The sequence below is a fragment of the Solenopsis invicta genome, chromosome 14 (genome assembly GCF_016802725.1).
Source record: "Solenopsis invicta isolate M01_SB chromosome 14, UNIL_Sinv_3.0, whole genome shotgun sequence".
In the NCBI taxonomy this organism is placed as follows: Eukaryota; Metazoa; Arthropoda; class Insecta; order Hymenoptera; family Formicidae; genus Solenopsis; species Solenopsis invicta.
The window spans coordinates 14,875,412-14,896,105 of record NC_052677.1 but is presented as its reverse complement, the minus strand read 5'-3'; the positions used below and the strand labels follow the sequence as shown (position 1 = coordinate 14,896,105).

Sequence of the window (20,694 nt, the reverse complement as noted above, 5' to 3'; positions counted from 1 at the left end):
CTTTTAAGGTACAAAATGGCTCTTTGTAATTCTTAAGTATTCACGAAATAGAAAGTTGCATGTACGTTTACGTTTTTCTAATTTGTTTGTTTAAGTTTGTAAGCAAGAAGATTTCTTATTACTGTTATATGTGTAGAATAAATTAAACAAAATAAAATTAGGTACAGTAAGGATAAAAAAAACTTTTTTTATTCTTAAATGAGAAACTTTGTTTCTTATTTAAGTTAAGTTTTTCTTTATCTTTGGCTGCATTCAGTTTTGCAAATAGGAGGCATCTGTTTGCTCTTTCACTTCGCAAATCGTTCGGCAATTCACATCTCAGAAATAATCTTAGTACTTGATTTGATCGAAGATCATGTGATTCAAGCTAGCTCCTCTAGCTCGATTCTGAGATTTGCAATGCCAAACGCAACATTTATCAGTTTTTGAATACTTTTACACAAGTAAAAAGGTAAATTAATGAATAAATAAATCTATCAAAAATATAAAAAATAAAATAAGAACTTGTTATCTTATTATTAAACGTCCCAATTTTCCCAAACGTGAGAAAGATTGATTTATTTTTAATTTTAAATATCGAAGCTTTCGACGTTTTATCTTAAAAATTGCATTTCGATTTTTATGGCCTCAAGCTTTATTCTTTCTAAATATTGCTGACTTAAAATCTCTTCTTATTTTTTAAAACTTCCTGGATTCTTCAACAGTTTCCTTATTCGAAATATAAATCGTCAATAATCTTTCGAAAGTAATTTTTCTTTTTAATGATTCTAACGATACAGAAATTTAAAGTTGATCTCCTTCTCATTTTACATTAAGCGAATGCAACGAATGCTTACAAATCTCCGTAGCTACAAGTTCTTTGGTATTTCAGCCGGATGCATTTTCACAGCGTATAAAGTGCCCAACTACTTCTCCCTAACAACAGTTTTCCCTGTCTGCGACAAGAACGAATATACAGCCGTTTGAAGTCACGTTACACTAAATAACGCTCGGATTGCAAACTAAATAAAAGTATTTTTTTGAAGCGGCGAATAAATCGAACGGCTCTACTACTTAAAAGCGCGCGAAAGTTTGGCGCTTTGCGAGAACGCGATTAAAAAGCGATTTCCAATGAAAGGCAGACCGAGGGGATGGGAGCGGCGGACAGGGGGCAGAAGTGTACGACACTATGCGGCGGTGTTTTTATTTCACGGGAAATTTAACTTTAGGACCGGTGAGTCGGGGAGAAATTGCGATGGACAGGGCGAGTTCGGTATTGGATTACGACAGAATGATTGCGCTCTTAATTAAAAGGGGTGGAGGCGGGAAGGGGCCCGACCCTGTTCGTGTTTCCGCTAAAGGGATTAACTTACTAAATCAGAGTTATGGCCTCATTGTCAGTCGTGATCATAAAGCCGATAGATGTTAACAGAAGTTTCCTCGGGTTTGTCTTCGATCTAACTTCCTCTTAGAATTGATTGATCACCTCGTCGGTTTCTGATATTTCATTATACTTTCAATGATTGCTTGCGCGGATATTTAACGCGTCAGCATTTCGTGTCTCATCATTTATTACTGCACGCGACAGATTTAAATTTGCGATTTTAATTTAATACTGTTCATAATTTTGGATACATTTTCTTCCACTTTATTTACTTTCCTTCCTAATCGACTGTGTCTTAATATCCTTCGATGCTATTTTCATTATTCTATCTTCACTTTTGAAGATCGCTCGCACCATCTGTGCCAGCGCTATGTTAGTTTTATTAGTTTTCTTGTATTTTCAATTATCTTAGTTTACGCGGTGTTTTTTCAGTGTATCCAATTCGTAACTTCGGAGTTTAATATGCGATATTGGAAAAAATTGTAATGACTTTAAATCTCGAGAGCATCTAACCTGCTGATATTGCTTGTGGGTTATGGTTTTATTAATGTTCTTATTTATATTCATCCCCCGCGAGGCGCAGCTCATATAACGTGCAATGATGGAACGCGCCGCCCTTCTTCATTCTCGTCCTAATGAAAAGCGTATGCGTTGCGCCCTGTAACTTCCAGCGTCACGTCGTGACTCATTCCCTTCAGAAACGATTTGCTAATCTCATAAGTACTTCACCCAACGAAGAACTGAATATGTGGTAATTAATCCACGCCAACGGTCGTTATATAATTCACGCAGCCTTCTCTTCATTATTTCGTAATATATACAAACGTATTTTCTTTATTAAAAAGCACAATACATATTTTACGTTATATATTTTAATTTGAATTGAGAGCTTTTTAATTTGTAACTTTGTATCTTGACAAATAAATTGTGAGTAAAAATTTCTTTTCAGAAGAAAATAAGATTTTTTTTATTTGCTTATATTCTTCATGTTATCTATGGAGTCTCAGCGAATAAAGCTTCATTATCTCGAAGCTGAAACTCAGTGGATTTACACTTTGAAAACTTTTAATACTTTGATATTAAAACAATCAAGAATATTCATATTGCATATTTATACAATGATTTATAAAGTATTAAATATTTGAAGGAAATTATACAATGTAAACGTCTGTTTCAAGTTTGTCTTAATTTAACTTTAATTGTATTTTCAATTTTATCTAAAAAATTATTCTGTAATTATTTTATCTCTATTCAAGTAATTAAACGATAAAAATATTAAATTTGTTATATCATATCTTCGTATGTACGTGTGTCGTTATGTAAACAAAATCCGGAAGGATACTGTCGTAAAAAATGAATAGGACCAGGAAGATAACAAGCAAGTATAAAAAAATGCAAATTTCTGACGCGATAGACGTGATGTGACAAAGAAAAAGAGGAAGAAAAAAAATCTGGCGCGCAATTCAGGTGAATCTTGTTTAAACCTTACTTCCGTTCTGTGTCTTACCCATTCCCGTTAGTCGAACGGTATTCCCCTTGGGATGCGATTGAGCTAGCCGAGGGATCGATTGAAGTCTTGATTCGAAAATCCAATCGGTACAAATAAACGAGAATTGACCCTTTATCACCTTCCATCCCAGATACGGTACACACAAAACTACTTTTTCGTTGTAAAAAAAGTTAAACGTATTAAAGTTTTCTTTCGCGGCGCCATATTTAACAAACGTATATTTTTAACTTAATTTAATTTGGATTAAATTAAGGAGAATACATTATTTGTCATTAATGGAAAATAACCAATAATTTATAGCTTTTTTTTCTTATTTATTTACTTCTTTCAGTTTTATTTTTATTGAAAAGGAAACTGAAAAAAAGACCTCAAAATGTTTAACCGTAATTTTTATTTTATACATGATATTATCTGCCGCAATGTATTTATAAGAACTGTAAGTTTGTTAGAATATTCCACGCTCGTCCCGTCATAAATATTTAACAATGGCGTACCGAGGCAAAAAATCTCAGACACTTATGATTCGTAAAATTCGCGAATACTTTCTTCGTGAGTAAATAATTCCGTATCGGCTGCGGCGCCCGCCATGTAAACTTTATGTTCCTCCCTCGACGGCCATGTTGTCGGACACGTAAAATCCGCTGCTTTGTGTTCCTTCGCTACACCGGGATTTCCGCAGGAAATAAGGAAACGAAATTCGCATTGTTTGTTGACTTTATATTTTGTGATAAAGCGCGTTGCATCGCGGTGGATAATATTCCGAGATTAATGGAGCTCATTAAATAATTCAATAATCTGAAAATAACTAAATGAAAAAAAAAAATAGCAACTATCTCGCGATCTGCATTTTTCGTGCTTCACGAAGCCGTACAATAAAAACATTTTTATTAACTTTTTTTTATTAATTCTTTATATATCTAAAATAAAATATCAAAATAATGCAAATTTATCAAAACAAATTTGTTACGAGGGGAATAATATAAATTGTCCGTTTTGATAAAAAAGTTAGCGTCTTGATAAGTGTTGTTAACTTGATAAGAGTTGATTTGATAAGGGTCAATGTAAATTATCTGATGACAGTATAAAGAGTGTCTAGATTAAATTTGTGCTGAAATTGCGTCGCAAAGCTTTTGTGAGCTCTTGATTTGTTTGCAACTTTTCGCGCGATCAACGATAACGACGTTTGAACAAACAACAAAGCGCGCCCGTTGTAGTAGCGGAACTTTCGAGTTAATATGATGCGCCGCTAATTTGTTAACAACAACGGGGTAATGCTTAATAGACTTTCCCTTGTTATTTGCTAGATGAGTAAAGCTGCTGCTTGTAATTAACTTTAATTAATTTTATTTAGTATGTTTAACTAATTTTAAGTAACTACATGCAACTGTTTGTAAGCATAATTTGCAATATTTGGATAAACGATTACACATAAGACAATTATAAACGGTCCATCGATTATGTATAATCGAAACACGTAATTAAAGCTAATCAAATCGCATTAATTAAGATTTATTTATATCAGTTGCTCTCTCACTATATTTTTGTTAATAGTTTATTATTTTAATGAAGAGATTTTTCTATATCATATTATATATAGTATTAAAATTAGGTTAATATTTTTATTAATACTATTACTCTTTCGATATTAAGACTAATTTATATCGATCCTTTCGCAATTTCTTCAAGACTGAATATAATACATGCATCAAGACATACATGACTACATACTTATAAAGCTTCCATCGAGATCTTTGATGAATCTCGCTCTTATTATTTTTTTATTTTATCATTTTATTATTATATCACTACTTTTTATACTTTTGCTGTTACTATGATGTTTCCGTTTATGTGCAGTTTAAGTCATAGGTAGCGCATATATCGCGTGGTCATACATTTCCCGCGATAAGTCTCTTTTCAACAATAGGAACATTATTGCGTTGCGGCAGATAATTACGAGAAATAATGGTAGCGCCTTCGTGGTACATTTATTAGATTAAGATCTGACCTCCGCGCTCAAGAAATTATGGCAGGGATCAAGCCACCGGATTATTAAGCGAACAGTTTCGGAGCACCCGGTATATAACTTTGCGCTCTGCATTTCTCAACGGCCCGTAATTCCATTGCTATTAGAAATTGTTAAGAAAAGAATATGTAATTTGAAGTTCCCTTACACCCTCGTGTACCTTCTGATCAGTTTGATTCATGCGAACTAATTTCGTAATGAGTATGATGGCTTTAACAATTTATTGGAGGATTTAGAAAATGAAGAGAATATTTGAAAGAAGAATATTTGAATTAGTTTTATTTTAAATACAGTTGCTTTTCCAATTAATTTTATATTTCCCTCTTTTCTTTTTAGGAAATTAAATAAAATTAGAGCACTTGTCGATTGTAACTTGTCTTCTTTTGTTATATTATATATCATATTATATAAAAAAATTAGATAACTTGAATAGATTATATCATCAATGAAACCTTGATTTTCTACTGCCATTTATAATAAAACGTATGTTTATGTATCTTTTATAATAATTATAATTACATATCATTAATATCCATAATGATAATTACAATAATTATAAATAGCATATGTAGTAAATTGTTAATCATATATTATATTTGTTAATCATGTATTACATTTTATTATCTTTTTCTATTTTACTGATAATGATAATTAGCTGTTATTATGTTATTAGCAACAATTTGCTTTTTTATTGCATGCACAACTGATACACGTATAATGATTTCATATTCATATCCATGATCTGATTAATAATTAACATGTAGTAATACAAATATAAAAATAATCAATAATTTACGTATATAATGATATGAATAATCTTAAAACACACAGTTACGTTATTTAAATGCAACTCTTCGCTGAAATCAATTTTCCATATATTGTCTGTAATTATTCGAAAGACACTTTAGGCTTAAGAGATCTCTGGGTGAGCCACAAAGATAATCGCATCCGATAAGCTCGCAGCTTCTGCTTATGCTGCGGAAGTTGGAATTATCGCGCGACGATTTGGCACCAAACGAGAAAATTAGAAGGAAAAGTACACTTTTCCCTTAAAGTTTCATTATTTTCGCCGTGGATTAAAACTTTATCGCTTACGCACGAATGAATTTCATTCGCGTGACTTTACATTAATTTCTCAAGAATTTTTAATTGATGTTTTCGTTCCATACTAATCGATTTACAATTAATCTCCACAGTAGCTTCTCAGTGCTTCTCAAGCTCTAAAAATAAATAATTTTTATATAGATTTACTTCAAAGTCTTTAATATGAAATAAATACATAGGAATGATAACTGAAAATTACGATTCTTATTAACAAAAAAAAAGTATTCGTGATTTTTGCGAACTGTCAAAAGTAAAGAATCGCAAATTAAGTTTCAGAAATACAAATAAATAATAATATATTTTTCATTGTTCAGTTTTATTATTTAAATTTCATTGCTGTATTGTTTTTTATTGTTTAAATTTTACAATTATGAAATTATTGACCAAAAATGAAAGCGCAAAGAGACGACTTTTTCTCGGTATTTTTGTTACAATCTTAGATTTGTCACAAAACTTACGTCTGTTGTTTTTAGAATATTTTACATCCTGAAATATTTTGTAGGAAAAACGAGCATTAAGTTTGTTCATTTTAGAAATGTAAAAAAAGCTTTTTTAATAAGCAATTTAGTAAGACATACTATAGTTAAAATAAAATCGATTTGAAATATTTAATAATGCTTAACACTTGAACTTAACACTTAAATTATAAACAACATTTATAATGTTAAATTCCACGTCTGCAAGATGTCATGTTAGCTAATTTATTTCGAGTAATATCTTTTATTTACGAAATTCAACGCGCACTAAAAGTATTTTGTGTGCCACGGGCGTTTTGTTACTTTATCATGCAGAATATATCATAGAATAATGAATTAAAGTTAGTATTAATATCTTCAAATCATTGTCAAATTTAGATTGACGTAAATGAATGCATATAAAATTATATAAATAAAGCACTTAAAACTTTACGAATTATTATCTTCAAAGATATAAATTCAGAAAAAATCGATTATACGGTAAAGTTAGTATCTAGAAGTCAGTGTGTATATTAGATTTGTCACTGTCAGCGTAAAAAAATTTTCCACTTTATCAGTTTTAACAAATGTATGTGTGTATTGAAGTAAAACAATATATTATTAAATTTTTGTATTAAACCAAAGTAAAAAAAGTTGTACATTTAAAATATCTGATTTTTAAAATAATATAGGATATATATAATTTAGGTATTTTACATATTGTATTGACATACATAGTGAAAACGTTTTATTAATTATTAAAAGCTCGCGTATTTTAAAAACACATGAAACTAACACGTAAAAATATATAAACGTGTAAAGAGAATTTTTCTTTATTTATATTTCATATTTACAATTTAAATTAACATCGCCTGGGATGGCGGTCGCTCGAGATTATTCAAGTTACACAATGATTTATTTATGATATACTGTAAGTATCATATCGGGAAAACATATGTAAATTGCATTTAAACTTCGCGGTATTTTCGCCACGTTTTCCTGACAGTTTATCGCGCACGAAAGGATTAAAAACGAGTATCCGGGCGTGATTTGTTATTCTGTTTCATCGTCGCCTTCTCCTCTATATTTTGGCGCTACGTCATGAAAATGCAAATATTGTTGCGCCATAGGAACCTAAACGCTATTCTCTTTGAACGAACGAGCTATCCGCCAAGGATTAGTCTGTTGGAAGGAGGAAGATAAATGTAAGATTCGCATGTGATGCTTTGGAAGCGTTCATTACGTGACAGCGTCCGGGTAGTTATACCGGGTGGTTCGTAGAAAAAAGTAATATTAATAACATAAAATTTGCTTTTCGACATTGGTAATTATCACATCGTGTTGATATAATTGTGTATATCATTATAGATTGATCTGATAACTAAAAAAGTGTTAGAAGCTGCAAAATCTTAAAAGTAGCAGAAAATCAATATTCAAAGCAAATGGAATATATTGAATGAAAAATACATTACACAATTTACTGCGACATTGTTAATTCGATTTCTTAATTATTTGGTTTCTCAATTACTCACCTCTCGATCGGCAGCATCTATTGATACGTAAAAGAATGAACAGCGATCTGCGAATGAGTTTCTTCTTATCGTCGGCCAGATATATTGACTTCCGGTTCGCGTTACGTGCGATCCGAGACCTCATATAGTAGGCGTGTCGCGTAATTAAGCCGCTAGAGATTTGCATACGATCCGCCTTGTAAACGCGCGTGAAGAAGAACCATCCCATCGCCCAAATGTGGGTGGAAGGATTGCTTGAGGCTTGCCCTCCGGTCTGGCGAGAGCGTACTGACGCAAATAGATACTGCTTTTTGCATGCGTCTTATCCAAACGCGATCTAAGACGCCCGCGTGTCTGAATTGCAAATACCTGAAATTGAAGAAATCCTTTCTATCACTAGCGAGAAAAAAACAAAACGACAAAGAAAAAATAGCGAAAAATGTTATTAAACTTTTAACTGTTTAACTCTTTTATTATTTTTTTATTGCGTTAGCAAGATGCAACATTTTTTAGGAACATTTTTTTTTTGTAAAAAATGAGCTGATAAAGAATTGAAAAAAGAGAAACAAATGCCTTATCATGTAAAATAAAATATAAAAGAAAATAGGAACTTTTGGATGCAAGTCGGAGAAGGAAAATAAAATAAACAATAAAATATTTCTGTTAAAGTGCTCGATGCTATTTGATGGTTTTTTAAGTCTCTCTGCCTATCTGTCTCTTTCTTCTTCTTCTTCTCTGTTTACCTTTATTCCTCTATATTTAACGAGTATAATCGAGAATGTTTGCAAACTGAGGTGTCTCTGCGCTGCCATAAAAATAAATGCAATTGTAACGCGAATCGTCGATGCGATTGCATACGCATTGCATTTAATATTTCGCGGGAAACTCGATAGCTCGGTGCACCCGCGATTGCAATCTCGCGGTTCGATTAAAATGGACGCGTAACCTTTTTATCAAAATCGCGAATTTCTCTCTCTCTCTCTCTCTCTCTCTCTCTCTTTTCCTCTCACTTTGCAATCCCGCATGGTATTACGTTTGCTTTATGACGATCGAAAATATCAACGCGTTTACAAATACAAGGCTGTTTGTCGAAGCGAAAATTGACTAACGCAACACAAACCTGCACCTGTTTTGAACAATTGCGATATCTAACATGTATAAAATAAAGCTGGGCGATACCGTGTGCCTTCGCAAGAAGTATTTGTAATTAAAAAAAAAATTGAGTCATACAATTGTTGTAATATTGCTATTTTTTAAACGTTGTATCCTTTGAAATGAGATTAAGCGTTACTCCGTTGTAAATTTTAATTTTGTAAAAATTATTTTCTAATAATTTCGAACGTTTTGTAATAGATTGAGTATTATTTCACATAGTTTTGAGCATTGTATTCAGCGCGTATTATATTTTATAATCTTAATTAATATCTACATTCTGATTCTTTTCAATAAACTTTGCAACGGAGCAACAATACAGGCGCCACAAAAGAAACGCAGATACCACAAAGAATAAACGATTCCATGGAAAATAATAGGAACGTCTGTCTTTTATTGCTTGAAATCTAATTTATAAAACGACATGACATTTTGAAGAAAAATTGTAATGGAAAATGGAATTTTAGACAGCAGAAGTAGCGTTGAGAATAACTGCATGCAATATCGCTGTTATTTAATAGTTATTATCTTGTAATAACGATATTATATACATAATTTGAGTATCATTAAAACGAGAATCATATCGAGAAAAGCCGATCGTCGACGTATACTGCGATGTTGCATCACCATGAGTTTTTCGCGTTTCGTCTTCATCGGCTAAAGTGCACCGTACTTTATTTTATCCAACGCCATATACCGCCGACTTATGGACATGTAATGCAAGACAACCCTCCGACCTCTCACTAAAAATGCGCTGTAAAGCCGCGCAAAAACTCATGCCGTAACTGCATCGATACGCCAAGTGCATCGAAAGTGCACTCATGTGATATAAGTGCCTACGCGTTTATTTTTTTTAATAATGTATAGTGCACCGCGGGGAGCAGGGAATAGAAGCTACTGGAATAATTGAATTGTTCACATAAACGACATTGTGATTTATAAAAAGAAAAATCAAATCTTACAGTAAGAACGTGGTTTCACGGTTTGATTCAATTTAAAAATAAATCCTTGGCGCCGTGAGATTTATCATCTCAAATTAGCCATGTGCAGTTCTGTTTCTGATAACATTACTATCGATTTTTATTTCACTTTTAACGCTTTCTAAACGTTTTGTAAAAATATCTAAAAACTAGTTATGTTGTTATATTATTTTATAGAATTAAATAAGTATTTAGAAACTAGAATTTTAAATTAATGTTTTAGAAATTGTGTAGCGTTTCAAAATTATTTTTAATTAGAAAATGTATTACAATTAATATCATAATAGCTACGTTTATGTTTATATACTTTTTTGTACTTTACATGTTTTATTTACAATGATAGTTAAAATGCTACTTAAAATGATTGATTTGTATTTCAGATCACGGTAAGTGTATAGTATGGCTGGCAGCGTGCGACGCAATTAAGCGAAACCATTCGCAAGAACGAGCGACTCCAAGGTAAAATTAGCTCGAAATTTAGCTTGTGCATAAGCAAGAAGATGCGTAAGTGCCAAGAGTATGTTTAATATCTGAGTAATGGACGCTTTTACGAGTTCTTAATGCGTCAAAGTGTGTGCACGATACGGAACAGGACGTCCGGAATTTTATTTATCCCTCAGATCCGCCGCGCGCATTTAATTACTTTTCTTGTAGTAATTTTTATCCTGCGTTTCTGCTTCGTTTTCATTATATAAACTATGTAATTTCATATTTTACAGTTTTTTTATTGTATTTAACGGAAAATTTTAATTAATTCACGATCTTTTATTTTTCCATTTTACGTAACTATTTATTTAATAGCCAGTATTACAATTCCATGCTATTTGTTCTTATTAAATACTTATTATGAATATTCATTACGGATGTACACAGCATACGCCCATATGCCCACATTTATACATAGATATACACACAGTTCTTTCACATTCTATATTTTTTAATTTTATTATGCAAACATATGAAACTTAAATAATAAAATTTTATTTTTTCTTCTTTCCCTCTTTTTTTTTCTTTCGCTTTATGCCAGAATTAGTTAATAAAGTACACACTGTTTTTTTCAGATTATTATATATTAAATTGCTTTTTATTATTGTATAATAATTAATGGTAAAGATAAAGTAATCATTCAGTATTCGTAAATACGACATGAAACAAAAAGACGCATTTTGAACGCGACTTTGGTCCGACTTACAAAATACCGTTGTCATGAGTTAATTTAAAGTCTGTGCTTATTACGTACTTCATTGTAATTAACTTGTCTAATTATACGATAAAATCCTTCAGTTTCTGCGATGGTGTGAAGTTTAATGCATGAGGCCATTAAGAAACTGCTTCGTGAATCTTATTTTGCACTTCGTCAAAGCAACAGCTATTTTTCTAATGTATGAGAAAGCGTTCGATTTTTTACTTTAACAGATATTCTTCATATGTTAATATAGCTTTAATATTTTTTTATTTTAATCGCTATTTTATTCACACATTATTTCTAAGAATATATAATATCTATATACATTTCTACATATTTTATGTGCTTCTTTCTCTCCGTTTAAAAAATATAATATTATAATTATTACTTTACTATCGTAAATATTTAATTTATCATTCAAGTATTTATACGACACATTACGTACACGAATTAATATTAATTTAACTTGAGCAATTCTATAACTACTATTTTCACGTATTTAAGTATTAATTCCTCCTTAATTTAGAATAAATAGCGTAGATTGATAAGTTTCTTCCTAATTATTAAATAAATCCGAGACGATCGGGTTTTGTCGGATAACGACTTTCCGGTAAATTAGAATCGATAAACTATCGATATAGCACTTCCGGAATCCGCTAACGATCTTTTTGCCGGCGCGAAGTGTCCATCGCAAAAACGCGATCGCCACCGCGTCGTATTGAAAGTTTAATTATGCGAGTGCGATGAAAAATCGTTAGGCAACTGCAGCGAGACACTGTAACCACGCGAATCTACCTAATGCTTCAGCGACGCAGTACTACTTAATTCAACGTGCGATACAGTAAGATATTGATTCTAATTAGTTCAGCTCGTTTTAACTGCACTTGCATAACTATATTTCTACAGCTTTCGTCCAATGGTGGTTTTTTTTTCTTCTCTTTCGTCACTCAAAGTTGCGAATATACATCCTAATATCAATTTGAATTTTAATTATCGCCTGAATTATTAAATCATATTTATGAAAAGTGTTTTTCGTAATCGAGTAAAGAAACGGTGCATAAAACAAATATGTGCGCTCAAGTGATTTATTTTGTAACAAATTCGTTACGAATAATATTGTTTTAAGTTATTTCTTTAAGAAAGATCTACGAAAGATCTACGGAGACGCGAAGTAAATCGTGAAAATGTCAATGTTTCTACTATTCTAGTTTTTACTACTAGGCGAGGAATTCTTCTGAGAAAGTACGATTCTCTGTGTTTAATTTCCCTTTGCGAAATTCGAAAACGACTTGAAATCCACTCGCCGCCCTTCCTCGAACTTAAATCAACATCATCAGACACGGTTAGATCGATGTAATTGCAGGTGCTGCGATTTAATGGTCCACTCTTCGACCTGCCTCTCCCTCCTCCTGGCCGTCTCCTCTTTCTCCGCCTTTCAGGCTCCCGTCTTCGTTTCCGCTTTAACTCGATAAAACCTGCTTTGCAGCTCGCAACGCCAGCCAGCCGGCGCTTCCTCACGAAAATTGAGAGTGCAATTTGTAAGCTACCTCACTTTTCTCCCCTCCCCCCTCCCCCCCTGATATTAACCCCGATCGATGTAGCTAGCCACCCTCTTACTGTTTTCCCTCAGCGTGTTGCAATGTTTCGCGTTCGGATAATGACGGCATGCCGTCTTCGTGCGGAGATTTCGTGCGGAAAGGAGCGGAAATTCACGGATTTGTGAAATTTTTAACCAAGCGTTTGGATTACATCACTGTACAGGTTGCTTCAAGGGTTGAGATTAGTCAGCAAGAATCTCTTTAACTTTTATTGAATGAAAGATACGTCTAGTGTGATATATGTATTTGCTACTTACAAATATTATAATTTTTATCGTTTAATTGCAATACTATAAATGACAAAGTCGCCATAAATATATTTATTTTTCAATACTAGTTTGGCTGAGTTGCTTTTCATAAAACGTTCTATAAATAGAATATAACGATGATATTAAACATGAGAGAGAGAAACGACAAAAATTTATTATTTAAATTTAGTGTGATTAAATTACATTTTTTAATTACAAATTTTATATTATAATATTATTAAAAAAAACAATAAGATTAAAAAAGAGTTACATAAATGTCTGTGTATTATTTGATATAACTTTTAGAATTTATAAAATATCAGAAATGAAATAGTAGCTGTGTATATGTCGAGTCAAATATAATATTGAAATAATTTTCCCCATATTTAAAGTATTACGAACAATGTAATTTTACATTGAAAAACTTTTCGAAAACATATATTGCAACAAGAGACAATTAGTTGAAAAACTTCTCAAATAATTTCGTGTATTTTTGAGCGGACATTCGATGAACACTCGATATATTCGAGCATTCAATTGAATGCGAATGGACGTGCAGAGATCGACGATGATTGTACATCCCCTTCCGCTCTTTCAGTAAAATTGTTGGTTCAGATGATGCATTTTTTTTATAATTTTATCGACGGACGTTTCCGTTGTAACAGGTATTTATACGTATATGTAGCCAGTACGTTAGCGAATCTTTCGTTTGTCCGAAATTTTACATTGATGCGGATTTGACGGATTTGCGTAAAAATTCAAACAACCCTATATCGCTTTTTCTGACACAGTCCGGATTATATCGAGAGATTCTCAACTGATTGCCGCGCTATCGTAGTTGGCGTGATACTTGATAAACAATTGAGCGAGCACTATGTTCGCAAAATGGGGCAACTCTTGTTGAGTAAAATCAAATAAACGAAACATCTCTGTGGGCAAAAGTATCCTCTTCAAAAAACATTAATATTATAAACGGAGGTTTATTCAAAAATGCAAAAATACAAATATTCTAAATAAAAGAAATAGTTGAAAAACAAGCTTTTAGTATATCTATTAATGCCAGTTGGATTGACAATCCAATTAATTATTATTACCGTACTTATCTGATTGATTTCAGTTGTTATTACTAATTAAACCACAATTAATCTGTCATCATTATTTAAAATCATTTAACTGTTATAATATATTACAATTGGCCGATGATTACATGTTAGTACACTGCATTACTAAAATTTAATCGTCATCATTAATTATTATGTAACTAAGTTTTCATCGTTAATCGACCATCGTTTAAGCCACATGTTTTGAATATAGCCGCTGTTACGCCGCTGTTATATTATAATCAGTGCAATTTATTTCGCACTTCACGTACACTTTTATTCACCTCCCAGCGCACCAGCATACGGTACAGTTCGTTTCGCGGAACTCTCCGCGAAATATCGACGTGATTTCGATAACTTATGACCGCTGCTAGTTCCAGTGCCGCCACTTCTATGGTGATTGCCTTTTGTTACGGTTGAATGGCGTCCGCAACCCCCACGGGCTTTTCCCCGCCTGTAAGCCAGGAAGAAGGGAGAATCGGGGTGGTGGGCCTTTCTCTCCGTGTCCGAAGGGACAACTCGTTCCTTCGGGCGAAACTGACCGCGGCTGAGCAGGCGGTTGCGACTTGCGATAGATCAAGTCGAAATCGCCGAGACCGTCGGCATTTGTCGACCCGATGCTTCTCGGATCGCGGATTTACGAGGGAAAGGTTAAGACTCTTGAATAGTTGTCGGAGCAATATTGGATTATAACAGATGCAATATATAAACATATACACATTTTTCACCTTCTGTAATGTATATTTCTCTTTCTTGTATTAATACCCTAATGAAATATTAAGGCTACTAAGAAAAATATTAAGGAAAATGTATATCTTTTTTCCTTAAGAATTGATGAAATATTTTATATATTAATATATATCCATAAAATTAATGAAATCTTTTAAACATACATACAAAAGACTTCATCAATTTAATTAAAAAAAGAGGGATGAATAAATTACAGGAAATTATATGAAACGTTTGATGCTGTAATGCTAATAACTGATTGAAAAAATTTTTTTAAACAAAGTAAATTTTGAAGGTTTATATAATTTTCACATCTTTGACATATAAAGATCATGCAGTAAAAGTTTTGCTCAACCTTCTAATTCCATTTTGTATATAACACATTTCAGTTATGTGGTCATTTAGTAATAAAAGTGAGTTTAAAAAAAGATTTGTAGTACGTTTCACAAATTTACACCAGAGCGCAAGTGTGGTAATATGCGAAAAATCTCATTTATTTCAACGTATGCCGCAAGAAGCATGTGGTTTCTCGCTTCTGAAGTTATAATCCAACTACAGCGACTACGGTTCAAAAAGTTTTAGTTTTCTGGTTTTTCTATCTATTCCACGTTTTGATAGTACTAAGCACTACTTAGTAGCTGTAAGTACTTAAGCCGAATAAAGTCCATTTAATTAATTTTATTTTTTTAAAAACTATAGAGTCATTGCACCAGTCGCTGAACAATCACCAGTGAATGACTATTTTAGAAAAGTATAAAAATAATAAGACTTTAAAATAATAAATTGCGAATTGATTGAATTTTTTTATGATCTAATTTTCACAAAGATTTTATTAAAGTAACATTTTTTATTAAAAAATGTAATTATATTAAAATTTAATTTATATGTTTATTAACTGGTTTAACTTTTTTTTTTTTTTGTTGATTGACTGGTGCAGTGACCCTAGTAATATTGAAAACAAAATAAGTGAAAATCTTTCAAGTATATATAGACGTAAAACGCGTTTTTAAGTGGCAAATTGAAAAATGAGTCTTTAGTGCTGGGTCTTATTCGACTTGTAAGGTATCTTGTATTTTATATCAAGGTACACCCATGGAATTTGATTCTGTCCATGGGGAAATTTTCTAAACTGAGAAGTCACCACTTTCTACATACTCGCAGTTTATGATTAATGTAACGATTAGAGTTTATTGGTCGTTACGTTAATCATAAACTGTAAATATGTAAAAAGATAGCGACTTCTTAGTTTGGAAAATTTCCCCATGGACAGAATCAAATTCCATCTAATCTTTGATTGGAAATTTTTGCCAATTAAATGTTTAATTAAAAATAAAAAATTTTCTTCATAATGTATATTATTTTTATCGATAATAATAAGAGAAATTAGAATCCATGAAAATGTCAAATGTAAAGAGAAAGGAGCCAATATCGGTTTCGAATGGATCTTCGTGCCTAAAAATAATTCTCGTGCGAATTTTTACAATCTTCAGGTCACATAAACTGCGCGTCGCATATTCGCTCTTAAAGCACATTATTTAACTGAGGTCGAAAAATATAATATCACAAATTAAATTGACGATCAACTTTTTTAATAATACTGTTGATCAGTGAATACCTTAAAGCACCGCAAAGAATTTATTCCGGAAAATAATTCAACTAACATTCGAACCTAAATCTTCCTAACATTATGGGAATCTTATCAATTTGACTACCGAGGCGTGTAGTGATATTTATCGGAATAAATTTTTTGCAGTGATTAAAAACAGAGCTAAAAAGCAGAAATAAATATGATTTATGGTTTATTAAATTGTTTATTTTTTTTTTAACTTGCGCTCGGTTAGGTGACGAAGGAAAAGATGTAACTTAGAGTAGATCATAGATCGTTAATTTAATTTAAAAAATCCAATTTAAAAAATCGTAGATCGAACATTCCGTGAATATCTCGCAGATATCTAATGGAGTTAACGGAGCCGCGGATATATTTAGAGGCAACCTCGTTACCACAAATACGCAAATAGATAAAAAACAGGATCGATAACGATATCCTAATTTTATTTGTAGGGATTGTTCCTTTATTTGTGCTAAATATAAATTTCTATTTAATACATTGCCATTATTATTTAGTTGATTATATATAACTATACGTTAAATACGTTATAAGTTGACGTATCATACGTTCGTTGTCTTATAATTATAGATATAATGAGACGCCAAGCTTTGTTCGGTTATTCTTTGAGCAATCCGGAATTAACTTTTCTTTAGCGAACATCTCATTGAACAGCGCTTTTTTCCATAACTCCGTAAGTTTCATTATTAAATATCTCAGATTAAAATTCTATTAAAGCAAAGTCCACTTGAGATTAAGCGAATAATGAGATTTCGTTATATATATATATATATATATATATATATATATATATATATATATATTTTTTTTTTTATAAAATTTAATTATTGAGACCTTTTTATTTTAATTGAATTGTAATTGAAGAGTTATTGACGTTTCAATATTTTTATTTAAAAAAAGTTGAGTTTAAATTGTCCAACAAATATGTCTATCAAAATCAAAAATATGTTTGTTAATCATTCTATACGTATATAAAATATGTTAAAGTATAAGTAAAAAAACTTCTAATTGTATGTTAAAATAATTGTACATTCTTTTTTATTTTTTTTATCTCTATATGCATTTCTTGTCAAATTTCTCTTTCTAAAAATTTCAATCTAAAATTACTTTCTTGCACGTATGACACTGCTATTATTAATTATTTCTAAGTAAAAAATTTATACGTACATATACAATTTTAATCTTTATCTTTTCTCTAAAATTTCTTGTAAATTAATTATGCATTTTCTCTACGTGCGATAGTATGACTTTGAAATAGAAGTGATGTTCATTTTCCATACATATATAGAATGTATAATTTATATATGAGAACTTATTCATATAAGTGACGCTTAAATAACACATATGCAATTCATGTAAATGTAATTTTAAAATCTAGATCACATTTTTGTTTTCAATCATATAAGAGAATTAGAACTATTTCTGGATTATATTTTTATTATGCCCAATTTTTTAGATAATAATATTATACAAAGATAATTAAAAATATTATGTATAATCCTACATTGCGTTAATATTTCGTTTTTGTAAAAAAGTATAATTGAAATTAATATATTCTTGGGGATACAATAATTTTCTTATGTTAAAATGACATTATCATGTAATAATAATAAATACTCTAATAGTCAAATAATTTTATATTATTATATTTACAAGAACTATAAGTATTTATATAAAATCCACATAGAAATTATGAACATTATAATGGATTTTTAACAATTTCAAATCTTTTCAACGGTTTGTGTGTAGATTGTGACAGAAAGACTCGTTTCAGACTTCTCATCGATTTCCCTTAATTCCCTTTCTCTCTTTCTCCTTTTGCTTTCTGTCTTCTTCTCTTTCTCTCTGCTCTATCTCACTCTTTCTCAATGTCTGTGAAGAGTCGTGCGGAATTGCGGCGTCCCCTAACGTCGCGATGCCCGAAAGCTTGCTTCGGGAAAAGTTCGGCCGACGTTTAAAAGCGTCGCAAAACTCGCCGGCCCAACCAGTTGCGCGCGTTCTCACCAGCTTCGTTCGTTCGTTCGTCTGTTCGTTCGTTCGTTCGTTTGTTCGTTCGTTCGTTCTTTTCCACCGGTCAAGGTAAAAGTTTGCAAAAGGAAACTCGTAGGAACGTAAGTTTCGTCAGAAAGAGGATGTCCGTGACTTTTTTTCACCAGATTCCCTATGGAGATTCCCTCCAGAATCCTCATGTACGCTTGATAAAGTCTTATCTCTTTATGTCAAACCTTTATTTACGATCTGAATTTTAAAACTGATACGGTCTCAATGCAAAAGTCGTAATTAAAAATATAATATATATACGCTGCTTTTTAAATACGAATTTGTCTTATTTAATTATTATTAATATTATATGATGTACACCCAAGGACTTTGATTCTGTCCATGGGGAAATTTTCCAAACTGAGAAGTCGCGATTTTCTACATACTCGCAGTTCATAATTAATGAAACGACTAGAGCTTATTGGTCGTTACGTTAATCATGAACTGTAAGTATGTAGAAAGATAGCGACTTCTCAGTTTGGAAAATTTCCCCATGGACAGAATCAAAGTCCTTGGGTGTACATACGTATTTTATACGCAATAGACCAATTATCGAAAACTTGTTTGAACTTTTACGCACTAAATAATAATTTACAATGCATTCATACAGTTTCCAACTAATATCCCGCAAACTGGGATCGGAGAGTTTGGGGTACCATTTTTCTTTCACTCTGTATAGTAACACATGAAATCGTTTCTTAAAAGTCTTCTGAGGATTCTAGCTTTTTGCTAGCTATAACTCAACCTCCTTTACCTCGACTTTTCCCAGGGACAGGTAGAAATTGCAAGATGACAGATCCCACGAATACAAAGATTAAGAAACTACCGCGCAATACCTTTTAACTCTAAAAGCTCCGTAACTGGGACTACATAATGGCATAGTGCATGGCCGCTGAGCGAAATCCAGTTTTCGCAAACTTCAGGACGCATACGTTGCACTCTTTTTCACGTGCATTCGGGAACTTCCTTCTGCAGGTTCATAGTTTACCCTTGTGACGGGAACGTCGTCCAGCATCATAGCGTTCGTCTTTTATGTCTCCCCGCACTTCTAAACATGCTCCATGCCACCTGAAAACTTCGGTTCGTGCCCTCACATCTCCGTATGACCCTTTCAACGTTTCGTAAACGCCTGCCGCGAAACTTGATCACACTATGCCGTTTGATATTTCGCTTCTTCATGCAATATTCTAGCGCGAGATAGAAATTTAAATTACAAGTTACGCGCGTAAATTAATGACATTCTTGATACAAGGTAGCATAGTAACAGAAATTTGATCGCAGTCAACGAATAAAAGAACGACGAGGGGGGTGGAGGTAGGGGGGGGGGAGCGGGTTTTGGAAATACTAGGAGATAAAAGAGAAAGATGGCAAAGGAGGGAAAGGAGAAAGTTGAATCTCAGCTTGCATTTCGTACTACAAAATTAACAATAAATCGCGAGCTTTTGTCGAGGCCGAGGATAGTTGGCTTTTATGCGCATCACAATAGCGCACATTACTGTATTTCGAATTAAGAATGAGACGATAGTAGATGGGCGGAAGAAAGAGCTATTTGTAATATTCGAAAAATAGGATTTCCCATGAGCATGCACAAATTCAATTCAATTCTGAATATACATTGCGATTCTCGAAAAACCCGGCATTTCCCTCTAAGGACTATCCTCCTCTCCTCCCTTGCCCCGAAGAAAAAGACGATCATTTAGTCGCTCTCATTTTTTCCCTCATTCTGTCTCTTTCGCTTATTCACTCGCCAAGATATTGAACAGATTTACTACAAGGTGACTAAAATTACTTGCAGTCCCGCGTTTATTTACGTGTCGCGGTCGCCGTAAATTATTGGCGACCGCATGAAAATTTCAAGACTCATTAAAATATTCTCACCTACTGAAGATGTGGTAATACTACCGATGTTATTCACGTGAATAAATGATTTGTTGCTATATTTCTTTTTATTATTTCTCTTTCATTCAATGCTGATTAGTAAAAACATTCACATTTTTCGCGTGTAAGCTGCATTATAAAAAAAAAATAATTCTATTCCGAGAGTATTTTTCGGGATTTCTTTTTAACT

General features: G+C 32.3%; 1 protein-coding gene and 1 long non-coding RNA gene across 5 annotated transcripts in view; one reads left to right on the top strand and one right to left on the bottom strand.

The window, feature by feature from the left end:
• LOC120359610 overlaps positions 1 to 20,694 on the bottom strand; it is a 244,944-nt gene that overhangs the window by 11,125 nt on the left and 213,125 nt on the right. Inside the window, exon 4 of the long non-coding RNA XR_005576388.1 lies at positions 7,988 to 8,335. This is a non-coding gene — a long non-coding RNA (uncharacterized LOC120359610). The remainder of the gene's footprint in view (positions 1 to 7,987; positions 8,336 to 20,694) is intronic.
• LOC105207571 overlaps positions 1 to 20,694 on the top strand; it is a 180,818-nt gene that overhangs the window by 48,385 nt on the left and 111,739 nt on the right. For 2 of the 4 annotated variants that reach the window (XM_026132316.2, XM_026132317.2), the window contains exon 3: positions 10,479 to 10,484. The exons of the other annotated variants lie outside the window; for them this stretch is intronic. In XM_026132316.2, the coding sequence (XP_025988101.1) occupies positions 10,479 to 10,484 (6 nt within the window). The remainder of the gene's footprint in view (positions 1 to 10,478; positions 10,485 to 20,694) is intronic. 4 annotated transcript variants of the gene reach the window in all.